Raw genomic sequence first — 19,178 nt, 5'->3', positions numbered from 1 at the left:
TTTATGTTCATAACGTCATAAATTTTCTTATACAACTCCCAAGATATAAAATTATACCCATAGGTCCTAAAGAATTTATAAACAGTCCGGTTTTAGATACAACGTGCTTCGTCTGTGGTTCCCACAACTATCCACAATCGTTGAGAACTATAGACAGAATGGGACAGAAGATCTCTGTGTTATGTTGGACACCTACACTCACGATCTTCGAATTAAAATTAGCAACGCAAGTGTGGATGACGTGTGTGTACCGGTATGTATGTTCCGAAATGATTATAACAATAATAGTTGCAGGACTGCTCTCGAGTGTTTTCGATCAAATCTCTATGAAAATAATTCAATAATAATATTTCCATGATTTAAGCATATTAAGTGTCTATATATATAAATAATACTATAGAGGAGCATAAAAACATGATAAATATAATGCCTATCAGCTTGTGTAGTTTATACAATGGGACTTAAGCAAAAATGTCTAATTCCATTGACATCTTGCACTTAACTTGCGTTTAACTATATTTAGACATGGACTAAATGTACCGGAAAAATTCCAACGTCATATTTTAGACTATATTAAAGCTAAAATGATCTCTAGCTTCAGGTTTCAATATTGGTTCACTTTATCGGTATCATGGCTTTATTCTCTTATCTTGCTTTTAAAGAGCGATTTTGACAAAGCCGCACCGATTTAGTTGCAAACCTGAGCTTAGTTTATACGTAGCTTATTACGGTCTAGCCTACTACAATATTGGAGCAAAAGATTTGAGAAAATGTTAATAACACCAACTGATATTTCTTGAATATCAAATAGCTGCCATACTTACATTAAAAGTGAAAAAATAAAGACTGGGATTCTGTAAATCTTATTTCAGGTAGTGAAGTTTTCACTACATTTTAATTTAAACTTAAAATGCAAAATAAGCAACGCTTTGTCAAGTCCCAATTTATTGTTGCAACACATTACAGGTGCGAAGTGGAGACGAAACTTATTTAAACACAGTCATATTAGGATGTATATGTCTCGTGCCATTTATCATTACGAGTATCCTAGTGAATAGGGTTGGCAAGAAGAACTTGTTCCTCGTCTGCGGTTTATTATCTGTGGGCTGTACAATTGGTCTGAGGTGGAGTGTTTCTAAGATCGCATTGGTATCATTATTTTCGGTTGGCGTGTCAGCCGCGCAAACTATGCTGAGTTTGACGCAGGCTATGATTGTAGAACAATTCCCAACAAGTTACAGGTTGGTATAAAGTAAGGAACTTCTCTGGTCATTTATCTCCGATTACTATTTGTGTAAAACTTTGTTTAGATAGCAAACAGTTTTGGTGAAAGGTCGTTGGGCATTTGACCCAGGGTGTATACCAACAAATTCTGTAAAATTTGTGCCGCTAATTTCCACTGCAACACAGTAATAACAAAATTCTCGTAGAGTTCGGGAGATTTTTATAAACTTTTAATAGAGCGTTGAAACATACTTAGAACCATTTCTAAGAATACCATATTCCATAATGTACAAAGTAGATCAGTAACTTATAAAATTTATTGACATTAAACATAGACAGATGAAGTTCTATTAAAATTTACACATGTACATTTTTTTTACTTCTTACTGCCTGATCCATGTCAAAAACTACTTGTAACAACGTTAATATATATTAATTATCTAAATGTAAAGTATTAACAGTCTCAGCCCCTTAATACATCAACAGATTGAAAAGGAATACTAAGATATATAATACAAAACAGATTTGGTTTCTTTTATAAATAAATAAATTATTAAATAAAATTTACGTAACCTTTCTTAAAGCGGGTTAAATATGTAATCAATTTGTCAATGCGAATTGTTGACTTCTTTTCGTTCGACAATTATTTTCACAAACAATGTATAACATCACGGTCGTATAATAATTCTATTTTTTGAGTACTGCCTGAAATTTCATTCCATTAAGCCCAAAAATTAGGTACCAAAAAAAGCTAAGACTAAGAATCTCATCAATTATACTTTGCTCAAGAAAACAATAAACAGATGTTATGTTGACTGACGTTGATGAATTAATCACGCCTATTTCAGGTCACTGGCAATGGGTCTAATTATGACGGCTGGTCGTATGGGCACGTTGATCGGTAACATAACATTCCCAATTCTGCTGAACTTGGGGTGTGTGGTTCCATTCTTCACTTTAGCTGGACTTATGTTAGGTGAGCTTATCTTCATTGTAATTTTTTATAAACTTTTTTTTATTGTATGTGGTAGTCGAGCACGCTTCGGCACGAATTGGGCCAACCCGCATCGGGGAAGTACCACCCCCCCACCGAAGACCGGCGTTAAATAGCATTCTGCTGTGTTTCTTTCGAAGAGTGGGGGAGCCGGAGGTCCATATCCTTTTCTTTATCCTTTCCAGTCCTTTCCTTTATTCCTCTCGCCAATCTTTTCTTAATCCCTTCCCAAAAAGTCGGCAATCCATTTGTAGAGGCGTCAGGTCTGCAGTGGACCTTATGCCTCTCTAAATGTTCATGAGCGGTGGTAGCGCTTATTATCAGGCTTCCCACAAGCACCATTGCCGACTGTGACATAAAAAAATACTATATTTTGAAAGGAATTTCCTATGGGAATGAAATCTTCACTGAGGTATAAATAAAACCATGTAACTTTCCGTCCTCCTATCTTCGTAAAGGACAGATATATACACAAACACATATTCTCATTTATAATATTAGTAAGGGAGAGATGCTTTGACCACATTCTTGGTGTGATTAAGTCCAGTTAGAATCGCATCGTGGCGGTACAGTAATAACCTACTTGTCTGTAAAGAAAAGCAATCAGCGAAATAGATGAATGCATCTGTTCAATATTGAATAGGGGACTTCACAAACAATCTATTCTTGAAGCGCTACCTCATCGACCTTGTGGAGTATTCCTACTATATAAGCTTTTTGTAAAACGTGGCCCTATAAAACTATTTGGTTTGAGAATGTTTATTAAAAACCATCATGATACTTCAACATGGATGATATTCTAAAACTAATTTGAAGTTTCCAACTTTTTTTATTGTTTAAATAACAACCTCATTATTTTATTCCAGGCAATACTACAATGGCATTGTTTTTGCCGACCAAGAAGAAATAGGAGACAAAAAAATGAACATTAATGTATAAGATTATATGAGTATTTATTTCATGAACCTTTTATTATCCTTTATTTTTTATGCGGGAAAAAACAGTCAACTTCCAAACCAGCCCGACTTTTAAGTTAGCCATTTTATGGTTGACGAATTGGTTTTGAAATAAACTAAACAATATTATTTGAGAAATTTTGAAAGAATGGAAAAAATTTGATCACGAAGCGGGATTCGAACCCGCGTTTTTTGCCAAACCGTAGCAATTAATAACCATTTCAATGCTATAAAACTAAAAATTAAATACAACATTATTTTTCAATTTAAAATATGAAAAGGAAAGATCATTAATTATATAGTAAAGGTAACATTTAATTTCCAAATTTCTTCACCATTTATTTAATTTATATTTTACAACTCAATATTATTGTTTTGATCCCGAGCGGAGACACGGCAAATATCTAGTAAACAATAAAACGAGGACCACAAGCCAGCTCGGCAGTAAACCCGACTCAGTAAGAACTTAATTAAGTTTAACACCCCGGTTCGCTCACACGGAAGCGATATGCACACACCATTGGCCGTTGGATTATATCTGATAGTTTTTCTAGAAACGTCTATACGAGCAATTTTTTGCGGTGCACACACATTTGCATTGCTTAATGATGTGTGCGTGTATCAGACAAATGACATTCAATGTTTGCTACATGCCTTTCTGTGTCCTTTTGTGTTTAAAATATGTTGAACAGTGTACACAAAACGGCTTAATATCAGGTACAAAATATTAAGACAAAAAAATAGTATCTTGATTTCGTCTCATAATTCCTTAAATTTGAGTTTCCATAATTCCTTATTATTTTGTGTATAATACTAAATTTGACCTTTCGAAATTTAAATTTAATTTGTATTTCAGAAGCATTTTCAACTGTCACTTATGTGTTTGAAAAATATGAATAAAAAAATGTATCATTGACGTGATTTTATGTGCCTAAGCGTCACCCAATGGCAATATTGAAACAAATAACAACTATCTCAGCCCATATGAAACATTATTTCAATGTTAAATTGTTAATATAGACAATATTGTATCGATTGAGTCGTTAATAGCATTAGATGCAATTTACAATGTTCGGACCCCCCCTGTAAATTGAATAAGAAGAATAAGGGAATTAAATTCAATTCGACTGCATTTTTTTTTGCTACTCCGTTGATTTTACCGAATGAGGTGATTCTCTTTGTGTATGATAGGAAATTGTTGCCATTTGTTCCCATTTTAGAATCTGGATTGCCTCGCCCCGAAGAAAGTACTTTATGTTGAAAATAATAATTTAAATTAAAAATCCATGTATAATGTTAACCATTACATAACACAATATCATATTCATAATGCAAAAAATCCCTCGACGCGTTTTTGCATCAAAACTTCGCGCCATTACGTTAAAGTATAAAATGTGATATTCCTCGTCATATTGAGTTTCAGCGCCAGACCGAGTTATGTAGACAACGTAGGGCACATTAAGATATATTAAAGTGCGATGTGAGTTTTTTTTTTCAACGATAAATCTCGTTTGGACTTTTGTGTAACTTAAGGTACTTTATGGTTAAAACTACATCAGCTTTTATTAGACCAGTCTTGCATTATAAGATAATCTTTCATATACATATTTTATATGTTATAATATATAATTTTTATGCGTGATTCAAATATATATTCAAATGTAATTTATTTTATGCAGGATAGCATTGTTTCTCATTCATGTTGAATACCAAAAATTTCTTATTTCGATTCATCATCATCATCATCATCAGCCAATATATGTTACCACTGCTAGGATGCAGGCCTCTTAGGGTTCAAGCCATAATCCACCACGCTAGCCAAGTGCGGATAGGCAGATGTCACATGTCGTCGAACTTTTGATTCTTGGACATGCCGGTTTCTTCACGATGTTTTCCTACAGCGTTTGTGCAGTGGTGATGTCCACATGTGCTGATAAATTAGAAAATCTGTTTTTTTCTTGCACGCTCGTCTGTCTCGAACCCTGAATCATCGATTATATGTTCGAGTCACTTATTACATGTCCTAACCACTGAGCCACCATAGCTCTTCTAAAATCTTATTTCGATTACCGTACGATTAAATGCAGCGGTTTATGTCTTCGGACTGAGATGAATACTTATACATATTTCATATGATATACTACTGAAATACCTATATTTTTATGTGATATTCCTATATTTTTCCTGCATTTTCGTCAAATAAACTTTCTCATATTAATCAATTCTTTGAGGCTTCGCGTTCAATTTACTTCCAATAAGTATCTCATTGGTTCGTAGGTAATTTATAGGAATTAAAATTGGATGCGGAGTAAATATTTCCATATAATATTATGCCTACATTGTTTACACGTGCCTTTGAATACATCAAGGTTGTAAAGAAACGCTTTAAAATTCTCTTTATATGCAAATCATTGACACGTGTTCATTCGCTTAACAAAGTTTGTTTTTAGAACATTCTAGAATAAAATTTTCTATCAAGATAATTACAAAAGAGTTAAAAGAGCATTTGGATAAAAAAGTTGTCTGGCTAAGATTGCCTTTGTGTCTCTATACGTATGGTTATATGTTGAATATCTAGGACTAGCTGCGCCCAGCGGTTTCACCCGTGTAAATCTGTATCCCGTAGGAGTATCGGGATAAAAAGTTGCCTATGTGTTATTCCAGTTGTCCAGCTATCGACGTACCAAATTTTATTGCAATCGGTATAGTAGTTTTTTCCTGAAAGAGTAACAAACATACACATACACATACTCACAAACTTTCGCATTTATAATATTAGTAGGATAATTTAGGATCAGATATAATAAACAATCTAAATGAGTATTTACAAATTATATATGACTTTATATGTAACTAACGAAAGCAGATGTGGACAAAGAAAACTGTATTTTTACTTGCTGATTACGTTTTGTAAATACGATTCCTTTATTTGTTCTCAGCATTGATTTATGGATTTTGAGGATAAAAGTGTGATCCAAAATAAATTTATCTAAAGTAAAATTATAGGACCTGAGTTTTGTTGTTGACCTTGGATCGTATGGCGTATGCATTTCATATGATATTTATTGTATTCATCATCAGTTTATAAAATTAAATTCCTTTTCTTCTTTATTCAGAAACTATAGTCTCCAAAGCGATAAGGCCGCCAATTGTACGTATAATGCTTTTATGTGTGTGCGTGTGTCTTTTTCCTATGTGTACATGGTTCAATAAAGAGTTTATATATAAAAATATAGTCTGTGTATTCGTTTATCAAATATATACAATATAATAATAAGGAACTATTTCCCGTTGATCTTCTTTGGAAGTGTGACATGCGCCAGTGCTGTCCTAATTCGTTCCGAAGCATTCGTCTCCTGTTCTTTACTATTCCAAAAAGCGTTGAAAACAGTAAAAAATATATATAATACATCATCCGTAACTGTTTCGCTGCAAGGCATTCCATATCCTCGTCGCAATTTGTCTGAAGTCGGAGCGACTTCAACCTTTGAAACCGCTGACAGCAAAGGTTTTCTTAGAAGTTACATGATTTCTATCGTATTTGCATGATACGCTTGTTCGACCGTCTTTCTATAAGATAAGATATGACAGCTGAAGTATGATGTACCTATTAAAATTATCTGGATATGGAGTAGGTTTAAACTAGACTATATTATAAGGAGTATACTCTAGAAATTTTGTTGTTTTATATTTTGGGTAAAATCCTAAAAATAAGTTTGACTTTGAGTCTGTCTGTGTGTGTATATTTGTGGCATCGTAGCTTTCAAACGGATTGACCGATTTGGATGAAGTTTTTTTAAATTTAATAACCCTAGGTCTGCAAATTTTCATTGGCAGTGGCAAATCCTTAGCCCCCTTAGTCAGGTCAACCACCACATTCGTTGCCCGACATGACTTATAAAACTATATAAATAAATAAATTTTGAAACGTTTAAAATCAAAAATAAGATGATATACATGAGACTGAGCCTTGACATGTTAACTTTTAAATGTTATTATTATTTAAATTTATGACTTGTCAGCCAAGTCTTCACGTCTACGAACGTATGTGAAACCCAGAGCTATCTACCTGGTAACAGATCAGCAAAAAATCGGCTCATTTTGAATTGCTTGGATCCAATCCCTTGTCTGTCAATATATTCACGTCTCTCGTAAATAAAAGGCAAGCCTATAACCATATTAATATAGTTTTTCCCTTGAATTATGAGGTGCCCTTGCGATGTATATGGCCGCCTAACCTATCAAATTATTGTGTACATTCGAGACCGGTAATAAAGACTATACTGTCATGATAGTGATCGAGTATAGAATCAGCTTTGGGTTTGCGATTTTTGTGATATTTCGAGCGTCGCTTATCGCTATCTGATATTGGATGAGAAATTTGTATCCAGTATGAACAACGGGTTATGTTTATTGCTTGGTTATTTGCTTCTATTTTTGTTTTTATCGTAATGTGTATTCAAATTACAGAAGAATCCGCTGCACGAAACGGTGAAAGAAAATAGCGTGAGGAAACCGAAATGTCCGAGATGCAAAACTTCGACGACATGTAATATCTGCCAACCAACACACGGTCAGTATGGTGGATTATGGCCCGAAATCTCATAGGAGTCACAACATTTTTTAACTTTAGATACCCAGGCATTTGACTGCAATATCCCACCTGATGGTAAACAGAGAGCAGTCTATGAAAGGGCATGCCTGTCTATGTAGAGCCTATTATACTCTTACTCCTGTCTATATTACATTCTTATTATTATATTCCTTCGGGAAAGACGGATGCGGACAGTTCGTTTCCTTGGCAAATAGATACTCATAGATACTCAAAGTTATTTAGCCTACCGTCAACTCTGAGAAAAAATACCAGGTCCCTGCACTGCGTACCAAGTTAATACGAAAACGTTTAAAATTATCAAATGCCCACCAGGCGGTGTTATCACTTACGTTTAGAGCTTCTATTTGAATAGAATTTGCTACCTCGAACAAATTACATTTGTCAGCGGCAAAGTAACTCGCGAACTCGCCATTCACAATCATATTAATGGCGAGATATTTTTAAACAAAGCAAATTTAAATTTAGCTTTCCAACAAACTTTTCCCGGGTCGGTAGCTGTCCGCAAAACAATTTACAAAGTTGCGCACCGTTCTGAAGTTCCGGTAATTGTTTTATCGCGGATGTGTAATAAAAATTATGAACATTTTTAATTTATGCGCTCCGTGGTTGGTACGGATCTTGGTTGGAGTTATCCTTGCTTCCTTACTTATATGATATTTTAAGTGTGGGAGGCGGGTACTCTCGCACCAGCTACCAGCTCGCACTGGGAAAGGTACCTGACCTCCACAGAAGATTAGCATGACATAGTAGCATTCTGTGTCTCGTTTGGCAAGTGGTGCAGCTGGGGCCCGTACCCTTTTTGCTCACCCTTGGTGATCGCTTACCATCAAGCGAATCACCTGCTCAGTTGCCCGCTTTATCATAAAAAAAAACCTAAAAAATATTGTTATAAATGTGTGATTTCTTTATAATACACATGAAACATGTAGCTTTTACGTATAATATGCACCGGGTCTTCGTATGTATTTGGTATTATATTCTTGCTCATATGTAATATATGCAGATTTGTTTATTGTAATAATCACGATACAATGGAATGCATATAAGATACGTTTGAGAGAGATATTGAATATCTCTCTCAAACGTATTATCATCGAACATCTCTCTCTATTCTGGAATTTTTGGGCTGTTTAATGGGGTAGGAAAACGTAAATAGTAGTTGTCATTTAATTGTATATAAGATTGGTGCTAGTAGTCGGAGGCCCATATCATTTTCCTTACCCTTCCCAGTCTTTTCCTTTATTCCTCTCGCCAATCCTTTCTTAATCCCTTCCCAAAAAGTCGGCAGTCCATTTGTAGAAGTCTGCAATGGATCTTATGCCTCTCTAAATGTTCATGGGCGGTGGTAGTGCTTACCATCGGGCGACCCACCAGCTCCATTGCCGACTGTGACATAAAGAAAAAGTTTTACTTCCCATGGTTTTAGCTGAAAATCAACGTCGCGGCAACGTGATATTTATAATAAGTTTGAATCTGTTTCTGCGGGCAATACACAGCACACAACTCGCTATGTAATATCACGTGATACTCTTTATGTACTACCATTTGTAAATTAGTGATTTGTATTGTTATTGCTCTCTATGTTAGATGCGATATCAGTTAGCATTCGATAACAATCTACACAGGATATTCCCGGGGGCCAATGTTCATGCATGGATATGCATGAACATTTTCCACTATCTTCCGGTCAGTCCGGGCGATTGGTGGCGATACCACAATTCATAAATTTATCTTATTATTCTGAACATGGTCTCCAGGATACGAGATAGGTGTTATGACGTCGGCATCTACTTAGACGGGATAAAATAGGTCATGAAAGTTTGAAACCAAACCATGAAATTTATTACCGCGCGGGTGAAGCTAGTTTAATGATAAAATTAACCATATGCACTTTCATACTACTTTTTTTTTTTTTTTCACGTCATTCAAACTTGTAATTACATTTTTATTATACAGATAATAAGCTGTAAGAATAATTAATTTATGGCCGTATAAAACATTTCACAAGTACACTTTAGCAAGAAAAAGCGTTATTAGTATGTCAATATAAAAGTACTCTAGTTATATTAAAATGAATATGGCTCAGTTAATGTCAATTTATGGTTTTAATTATGTCTTGTCACGCTTTCCGCATTGTGACTGTAAACACCATTAGAATAACTATTTAAATTGCTTTTGTTTAGAGAATGTATTTAAGTTTTTAAATGTGAAAACATTGTGTATTATAATGAGAAAAGGTTTCAATGTATGACATTATTTGCACTTTAGATGTATTCAAAATGAGTTAAATATTTGAAAACGATTTACGAAATATTTATGTGATATTCATTACCATGTGTTATGAAGTGTTGTTAGTTTCCATATATTTTTTTTTTGTCATAGCGGGCAACTGAGCTGGTGGTTGGCCTGAGGGCAAGTGATCACCACCGCCCATGAACATTCGCAGAGATTTGAATCTCTGCGAATGCGCTGCTTTTAAGGGGTAAGGGATAGAAAAAAAATTTATGACTAGCGGTTGGCCCCGGTTTCATCCGGGGTACATAGTTTAATATAAGTTATAATTTATATAAGTTATAAGCTATAAGTTATTAAACTATATCATGATGATGATATAGTTTAATAACTTATAGCACCTAGATATAATTTTTAATCGTCCACTTGTTCGTTAGATTAACTCGTTCCGACAAACAAACACTACACCTATATATAAACTACTTAGATGAACTACAACTAAATTAATTCAATGTTGGATAGGTACGTTATGCCTGAGTCACACACTAATATTATAAATGTGAAAGTTTGTCTGTTTGGATGTTTGTCCGTCAATCACGCTGGAACTATTGAACGGATTTTGATAAAATTTGGTATACTGGCAGGGTATTGGCTGACTTTGGTGATTGGATACTTTTTATCCCAACTAAATGCTCTCTTGGATAGTACATATTGATATCCGGGCGGAGCCGGGATGAGCGACTAGTAGGTTACATATGTACCATGGGAGAAGTCAGTGCGGCCTGAGTATACTCCATAACTACACTCAATAGAGAGTTATTATTAGATAACAATTATAGTAGTGATAGCTAGTATATTGAGCAAGTATATTAAGTGTAGTTATGTCAGATATTGATAGATTGATTCCTTTGATCAAGGTATTTCTGTAAATGATGTAATGTGAGGTGAAGATTTATAGTAGATTAGCTTTCTGAATTTACGGTTAAGTTGAGAACCTTCCTAATGCTTGGGAACGTCGTTTAAAAATAAATGTAGATAATGTAATTCTACTAATATTATAAATGCTAAAGTTTGTAAAGATGTGTGTGTGTCGCTCTTTCACGCAAAAACTACTGAACTGATTGCAATGAAATTTGGTACGTACAACTGGACAACTGAAATCACATATAGGCAACTTATTATCCTGATATTTCTACGGGATACTGACTTACGCGGGCGAAACCGCGGGACGCAGCTAGTATTACTATAGTATTACTAGTGATTTCCTCTAAGTATCGTGCACTATAAGACTTTTATTTAAACATATTTATTTGCAGCTAGCTTTTACAAACTCGGCCTAAGACGGCTAGTAATTATAATTTTTTATAACGGCCACAATTTTTTTAATTAGATTCTAAAAAAATATATCACGTTTATAACTTGAGTAATAGATAAATTCAATATCGAATTTCAGGCTTTATACGAGTCGTCAGCATCATAACAGATAGACACATAGCACAGCCAGTCCCAACTAACTTATTCACCCGATGGGAGCAGTGTCAAGATTGTAACAAGGCATACCCTGAAAGGAGACTTGACGACTTGTGCCCCTTTATTTTTATCTTAGTCCCAGAGGACCGGCGTATCTAATATGGCAGTTTGTTTGTCAGCATTCTCTCTTGTCATAGAGAATGCGAAATGAATATTTATCACAATAGTATATACAGTTTATTTTGCTGCAAAGTAAAGGATTTGACATTGATAACTGGGGAATAAAATTGCTTTGTCCATAAATCGATATCAGTATAAGATTTTTGGTGTTGCCAAATTAAATTTTTAGTTTTACAGCTTTTGTATTCCTTTATAAATAACGATTGCTGAGAGGCTAGGCGTGTCTACGAATTGGCAAAAACGCGGAATTCGAAAAATTTCGAATCCTGTGTTCGAATTTTTTTATTTTTTTTTATTCTCTATTTGATCTTGCTATTTATTTTGTTAATGCATTGTTTTGCTCGTGATTATTGAATTGTAAAACTCGCTATTGTATTTCTCTCTATCTTATTTCTAATTATTCCTATTTCATTTCTCATATTGGACAGATAACGGAGAGAGCCTATAAACTTTATAGTATACGACACAACATAAAAAACGAATTACCCCATGATTGAAGAATTTATCTGTTTCCTCAATAAGGAGCATCGAAAACCACTCTTTAAAAAGGATACTTCAATATCAATATTGGTATAACATAGAAACTATATTAACATATAGAGAACTGAATTGTCATATTTCTGATACAATTCCATTCTACACTGCTGAGAAATTCCATACAACATGTCACTATAAAACGTATACCCGATCCATCGTACCTGTCAGTATAGGATTTTTTTACTTTTTTTACAGTCAGTCTTGTAACTGACTTATTTCGACGGCTGTAAATAATATTTCAAATTTGGAAAAATTCAATTATTATGTTCTTTATTATCCTCGATGAAAGTTTGATAAAAAAAATAATTAAAAAAAGTTTTAAGACTATTTGAATAAAATAATATCTGGTATTTTCGCCATGTGTTTCTGTAGATCTCAAGTAATTTATCATAATTTACACTATAATGTATCTCAATGTCTAGAACATATGTCATTTTGTAAGCAACTGTAGTTAATATCCTTCTCATAATAGTATTTCTTGAAGTATGTTACTCAGAACACAAGCGTTTGATCATAATCGTGTTTGGTTTGCTCCACAAAGTCTGAACACTCAGAGTTGTATATTCACCTGAACCACCATTTTTAGTTTCAGAATATACACACGTGTAACTTTTATAGACTATAACGATGCTTTTATAATATGACCATATGATATCTCGTCAGAATTATCATCATATAGTCAATATTTGCTCCCATTTCTGGGACACAGGGCTACTATGAATAGGACTAAGTATTATATATATATTGATTTGTCCAATATTTCACGGTATTTTCCATGCTGGCCAAGTGCAGGTTGACGGATATCACATATTGAACTTTTAACTCAAGTACGTGTTCTTCAAGAAGTTGGTTTCTTCAAGATATTTTATATTACTGTTTCGAGCAGTTACGATATAGATAAACAGTGCAAATTAGTAAAATTTTTTTCTTGCACGCTCATCTGTTCTGGAACCCCCGACTTTTGTAATACGAAGTCCTAACCACTGAGCCACCACTTCACATGCACAAAGGTTAAACGATCCGTGGATTAAGTAGACGTCACAGTCATCAAAAGCTTGGTCAAGTGCGAGTCGGATAATGAGCTTTTGACATAGATTTTGTGAACGTTTGAGGCCATAAGTTTTGTGGTTTGGGTATGCGGATAGTGGCCACAACGTGCAACAGCTTATCGTAAATGATAAAACGATAATTCTAGTCTTAACTTCACGTCAATAGTAAAAATATTTGGCAGTTTTTTTTTGTTTTAATTTTATATGTTGAAGGTTGTCTGAAAGAGATCGCTTTAAGGCCGCGATATAGCGATAAGGACGCCTATTTGTGCGTCGAGTGTTTGTGTCTTTATTACATTTATTGAATTCGTGCAAATAAAGAGTTATCTATCTATATATCTATATTTTGTAAACATACTGTAAAAAGTTTTTTAACTTTTATTGCTTTATTATCTGATAACAGTCCCTTGTAATACTTTTTCACATAATGCTACTTTGCTGCTTTGCTCCAGGTAGCCTGGAAAAGCTAAGCCATAAATGATAAAGTCTAAATTGTTCATGAACTTTGTTAACCTCTCGTATGTTGAGTTGCGAGGTAAACAATCGAATAAATATTAATATATCCATTAAAACATAAAATAAAACAAATTTTTGTACGACAAAGTAATTATTGTGCAAACATACATTTCTATAACCTACACCCACAGAGCAGAATTCAGAGCAAGTTTCATTTTCACATCACTGTTAATTTCCTATTACTAAACTAATTAGAAACGCATCCACTCAGACGTTCACTGTTTACATATTTGCCAAAACTAGCTCAGTGTGAAATCGCCTTATTTGAGCCACGTCCCACTGTTTGCATGTGTATTAGAATGTAAAATTATAATTTAGTTAACTAGCTTTTCGCCCGCGGCTTCGCTTTTAGTGAAAGGAAAACCGCATAGTTTCTGTCTCCGTGGACTTTTCGGGTTTCAAGTTATCTTGGTACAGATTTCATCCAAATGAGTCTAGTTATATAGGCGTAAAGGAGACGGACAGAGCTTCTTTCGCATTGGTTTGAATTGTCTTGTTTATTTATTGTTTATCTAAGCTTATCTGTCTGCAGTGACTCAGTGGCAACCTTGGACTTAAATCGAAAAGTCGGGGGTTTGAGTACAGGCAAGCGCGCAAAAAATACATCGATATATCGATTTTTTGCCCACTATCGACCCTGTTATCATCGCTGCTCATAACGGATACATCGTAAGCAAAACTGTATTTTCAAAACTGAAGTTCGACATCCGCAAACCCGCACTGGCTGGCGAGGTCGATTATGGGTTGAACCCTCATGGGAGGTCTGGGTTCCTTCAGTGGGAACATGGACTGATGATGATGGGTATGAGGAACGGCTTTTAAGAACCGTGAAGAGTCGAAAATTGTCTTGGTCTATCAAATTCTGATGTAAACTAACATTATTATTCAATCTATGCTTTTCTATCATTTCTAAGTCTAATCATTAGTTAAATAGAATAAATTATAAAAGTCCATTCCTTCTTTCCAGTCGTTAATCCTTTCCTTTTCCCTTACCCCATAAAAGCGGGCAGCGCATTCGCAGAGGTACTACCTTTGCGAATGTTTATGGGCGGTGGTGATCGCTTACCATCAGGCGAACCACCAGCTCAGCTGCCAGCTATCACATAAAAAAATAACGTAAACTGTGAGTAAATTTCATAGAAAAACTAAGCAATGTAGATTATGTGATATTTCAAAAAACATTAATACAGAAGCTCACTTCTCTGCGAAATATAACGTGACGCGTATCACACGTCGAATTACGATCTCTCGAGAATGTCTTGAAAATCGCAGGTACTCCATTTTTACAACATCTCTAATATTAATGATCAAAGAAAATGTATGTGCAAGATATATATACGAAAAAACCTATACATATAAAAGAAAGTGGTGTTAGTTACACTATTCATAACTCAAGAACGCATTATCATCTAGTTGATAATTTGTGCAGCTAGCTTAGAACTGAGAGATGAACACAGAAAAATTTTTATCTCGAAAATTTCACGGGACCGGGAACATGCGAGGAAAACCCCGGCTCCAAGCGGGCAAAGTCGCGAGCGGAAAGCTAGTAAAACATAATTTACAAAGGAACATAATTAATGAAACTGTATTATATAGCAAACTAACCATTTAACTTCAGTTTATACAAGTACATTTTACAAATCCTTTGACTGGAGATTTAATTAACGTAAAACTTACCTTGAATTTTTCTGATTACATTCTCTTATTAAAATTTCATTTAGGACACTTTCAACTCAAAGCACCTGAAACAAAGAGACATATTTTTCAATTATTTTTTAATTAAATTCTTTAAAAAAATTATACTGAATTATAAATAATCTCATTATTTAATCATTTATTACCAATGTACTAAATACTTAAGCGTGTTTTTGTATATCAATGGTCTTATATAGATATCAAAAGAGTTATATAGGCTACTGTTTACCGCATTCATTAATTACCTTTCCTTTCACCACACATTCAAATTAGATACATTCGTTTTTTTTAATGCGGTGTATCATATACTTATAAGGCATTATAAATCATCCTTGTAACACATATAGTCCCCATAAGAAAGATAGTGGTTTGAGAAAATACACAGCGTATATTTTCATATTATAATAAATGGATATAAAACACATGAAGCTATCTAAACTTAATTTGATATGAACGTGATAAATCAATTTATAATTGACTCGGCACGTCGTGTGTCTAGAAAGCAATATATGCTAAATAGATTTTTATTTATTACAAGCTCATTCTGCCTTTTATATACTAGCTGTTGCCCGCAGCTTCGCGCGATCTTAATAAATTTTCATTATACAAACTTTCATACTCTATTTTATCCCCCTGAGGGTAGATTTGATGAAAATTCGTTCTTAGCGGATACCTACGTCATAACATTTACCTGCATGACAAATTTCAGCCCAATCCGTCCAGTGATTTGGGCTGTGCGTTGATAGATCACTATGTAAATCAGTCAGTCAGTCAGTCAGTCAGCCTTTGAGTTATATATATTTTTGAGTTATATAGATTATTGATAACCCATAAGGTATTTTAATATTTCTTAACATTAAATAGCGGATAAAGCTGAATAGACTGACAGAAATATTGATCTGTCCATCAGTGTTAACAGATTTTTAAAAATGTAAGCGTGGAATATAATAACATTTTCGCCGTGCGTAAAAATCACATAGATTTTTTTTTTGTTACATCCTCAAACGATTCGTCATTATTCTGTTAAAATATCTTTCATATTTGTTTAAAGTAGTACAACAGTTCCTGTTATAATAAATAATGTAGAATATGAATTTCAAAAAAGATGTTTTATTGTTGATTAAAATAAAAATGTGTTAAATATAATAAAAGTAAGTTTAAAATTTCAATAATACAATGTACATTGCAATTGTTTTTTTTTAACATAAAAATCTTTCCCGGAACGCTGTCGTTTTGTATTTTCCGGGTAATATTCACTACCCGCCATCTTGTTTTATATTTTATGAAACGAACACTTTTAAAATATGTGAATCCATTCCGAAAAATGAAACTGTAAGAATGTTTTATTTTATGTGTTTATGGGTACTTCAGATTTATAGGTTAGTAATATTACAATGGTAGAGTTCATTTGACAATTAGACAATAAATTATAACAGCATCAATATGCTGTTATGATTTAGGAATAAACAAATCATATCATCGGCTATGATTCGTTTATTCCTTGAATGTTTAATTATGGCTAGATTTTATGAAATACTACTACAGTCTCCCGCGGTTTCACCTACAATAGAAATAAAATAAGTATTTCCTTTAATCCCAATGATCCAACGGAAATATTGGAATATAAAGCCTTAGTTACTATTTATTACATCAGCTATCTGCATGTGCAAGTCCCGCCAAAATTGTTCCACCGTTACAAACATTACCCGGAATTAACATACAGAAAGACACTCCCAAAAAAAAGTTTTGTAAGTATATGTACCCTGTTTTTTAATATTACAAAACAAAAACTCAAATATAATTTTGTTGGTATAGATTGTCTCTATACTGAATTATTTTTCACTACAATGAGATGACATCAATCAACTGAATATTTAGTTAAAACATCATATACATACATAATATGAAGTGAAAACAATCCTACTAATATTATAAACGCTATAGTTTGTGTGTGTGTGTTTGTTACTCTTTCATGCGAAAACAACTTATGGTATCTGCAAGAAATTTTGTACAGCGATAGATTATAATCTGGATCAGCACATTTTTTTCTACCCGGATATCATGTGATTGTCGTCGCGGGTAATAGCTATTATTCTTTCAAAACAAATTACTAATTCTAATAATAATACAAGCGGATACAATTCAACAAACCAAAAATCATTAATAACAATTCAGTTGTCCCTCATTTTTATAGAAATGTATAATTGACATTCTTTATTTACACATAAAAAATATCAAGAAAATATTCAACTATTGAGACATTAATAAATGTCTTTAGATAACTGAGTAGCATAAAAATAGCCTACATCTTTATTGTACGAAATAAGAGAAGTGAATTTAATAAAAAATTAATCCATTTAAAAGTCTCCAGCGCGGTATATGGGTTTTAATTTGATGAAGAATTATTAACCATGCGTGGGACAAGCGCTTTCATAATTCACGATTCTTAAATTAATATTCCGCATTTTTATTTATTTTTAATGCGCATACGAACTACATTTGCGGTTTATTTAAAAGTAAAAACGTAACGTAAATGTTTTTTTTTAAAGCGGAGTTCGAGTGGTTCTGACATAAAAAGGGTCTGATATGACGTAAAAAAATTAACAACCTTTTTATATTTTACATTATAACTGAAAAAATTTTACACAATATTTAAGCAAACAAGCAGAATCAGTCATTATTTAGTCATCTAGATTTCATATATTTTTTGTCTATATATTGCGTCACCCCAAAATTCTGATCTGTCGAAATATTCTAACAAGCTCACAATTAAATACATTATTTTTTGCTAGATTCCATCGATGCGAAACCGTTGAATTGTGTGATCGGCTTTTGATTTCAATATGGCTTAGTATATCTTTAATTAAAACACGTAAGAATAGGACTCCGTCGACTAGCAACTCACAAACTGCAACTAACTTTTGTTTTGACGGTTTGTTACCTTACGAGGTAGATTATAAGACAACGGTTTTTACAATCTTACGGCGAGGTATCATAAAATGAGCAATTTCCAAACATTCTTAAAATCCTAATGTCCATTTAATCCTACTAATATTATAAATGCGAAAGTTTGTAAGGATGTGTGTGTGTTTGATGCTCTTTCACGCAAAAACTACTGAACCGGTTGCAATGAAATTTGGTACGTAGACAGCTGGACAACTGGAATAACACATAGGCAACTTTTTATCCCGATATTCCTACGGGATACGGACTTATGCGGGTGAAACCGCGGGTACGAAATATAATTTACACATGTGTTACACTATTTATAAACAAGGATTTGTCATGGCTTGGATCAACCAATTTATATATTAGGATAAAAAATTATCGAGTTTTTTTCTCAAAAACCAGGAATGGAATAAGGGCAAAAGCTTTACCAGAGGTCGAAATTGCGCAGCACATCTTAAAATTCAATACACAAAGGTGACTGACTGATCAAACTGCGATTGGGCTGAAATTTGACATGAAGCACACACAATACTATACTAGTACATGAAGATAACGATTGCTATGTTTTCATCCGCTAATAGAAAGAATTTTGTTTAATTCTACCTCCAAGATGATAAAATAGATAAAAGTTTGTACCATAAAAGTTTATTTTGACCACGCGAACGAAACGGCAGGTACTTTGAATATATGAATGAATGAATGAATGAATAAAACTTTATTGTACACACCAATAGGAAATATATCAAAAACACAGACTAAAA

At 33.6% G+C, this 19,178-nt stretch overlaps 2 protein-coding genes across 2 annotated transcripts in view; one reads left to right on the top strand and one right to left on the bottom strand.

Moving 5' to 3' along the window:
- Nucleotides 1-3,128, top strand: part of LOC119831718 (synaptic vesicle glycoprotein 2A-like) — a 9,360-nt gene extending 6,232 nt beyond the window's left edge. Inside the window, exons 6-9 of the mRNA XM_038355193.1 lie at nucleotides 97-253; nucleotides 967-1,241; nucleotides 2,073-2,200; nucleotides 3,085-3,128. Of these exons, the coding sequence (XP_038211121.1) occupies nucleotides 97-253; nucleotides 967-1,241; nucleotides 2,073-2,200; nucleotides 3,085-3,128 (604 nt within the window). The remainder of the gene's footprint in view (nucleotides 1-96; nucleotides 254-966; nucleotides 1,242-2,072; nucleotides 2,201-3,084) is intronic.
- The window catches only part of LOC119831719 (hemicentin-2-like), a 250,092-nt gene that overhangs the window by 179,351 nt on the left and 51,563 nt on the right, over nucleotides 1-19,178 (bottom strand). Inside the window, exon 2 of the mRNA XM_038355194.1 lies at nucleotides 15,451-15,515. The gene's annotated coding sequence lies outside the window, so the exon portion shown is untranslated. The remainder of the gene's footprint in view (nucleotides 1-15,450; nucleotides 15,516-19,178) is intronic.

Source organism: Zerene cesonia, chromosome 14 (assembly GCF_012273895.1).
Source record: "Zerene cesonia ecotype Mississippi chromosome 14, Zerene_cesonia_1.1, whole genome shotgun sequence".
Lineage (NCBI taxonomy): Eukaryota > Metazoa > Arthropoda > Insecta > Lepidoptera > Pieridae > Zerene > Zerene cesonia.
The sequence above is the reverse complement of the archived record's forward strand: the minus strand, read 5'-3'. Positions and strand labels throughout refer to the sequence as shown.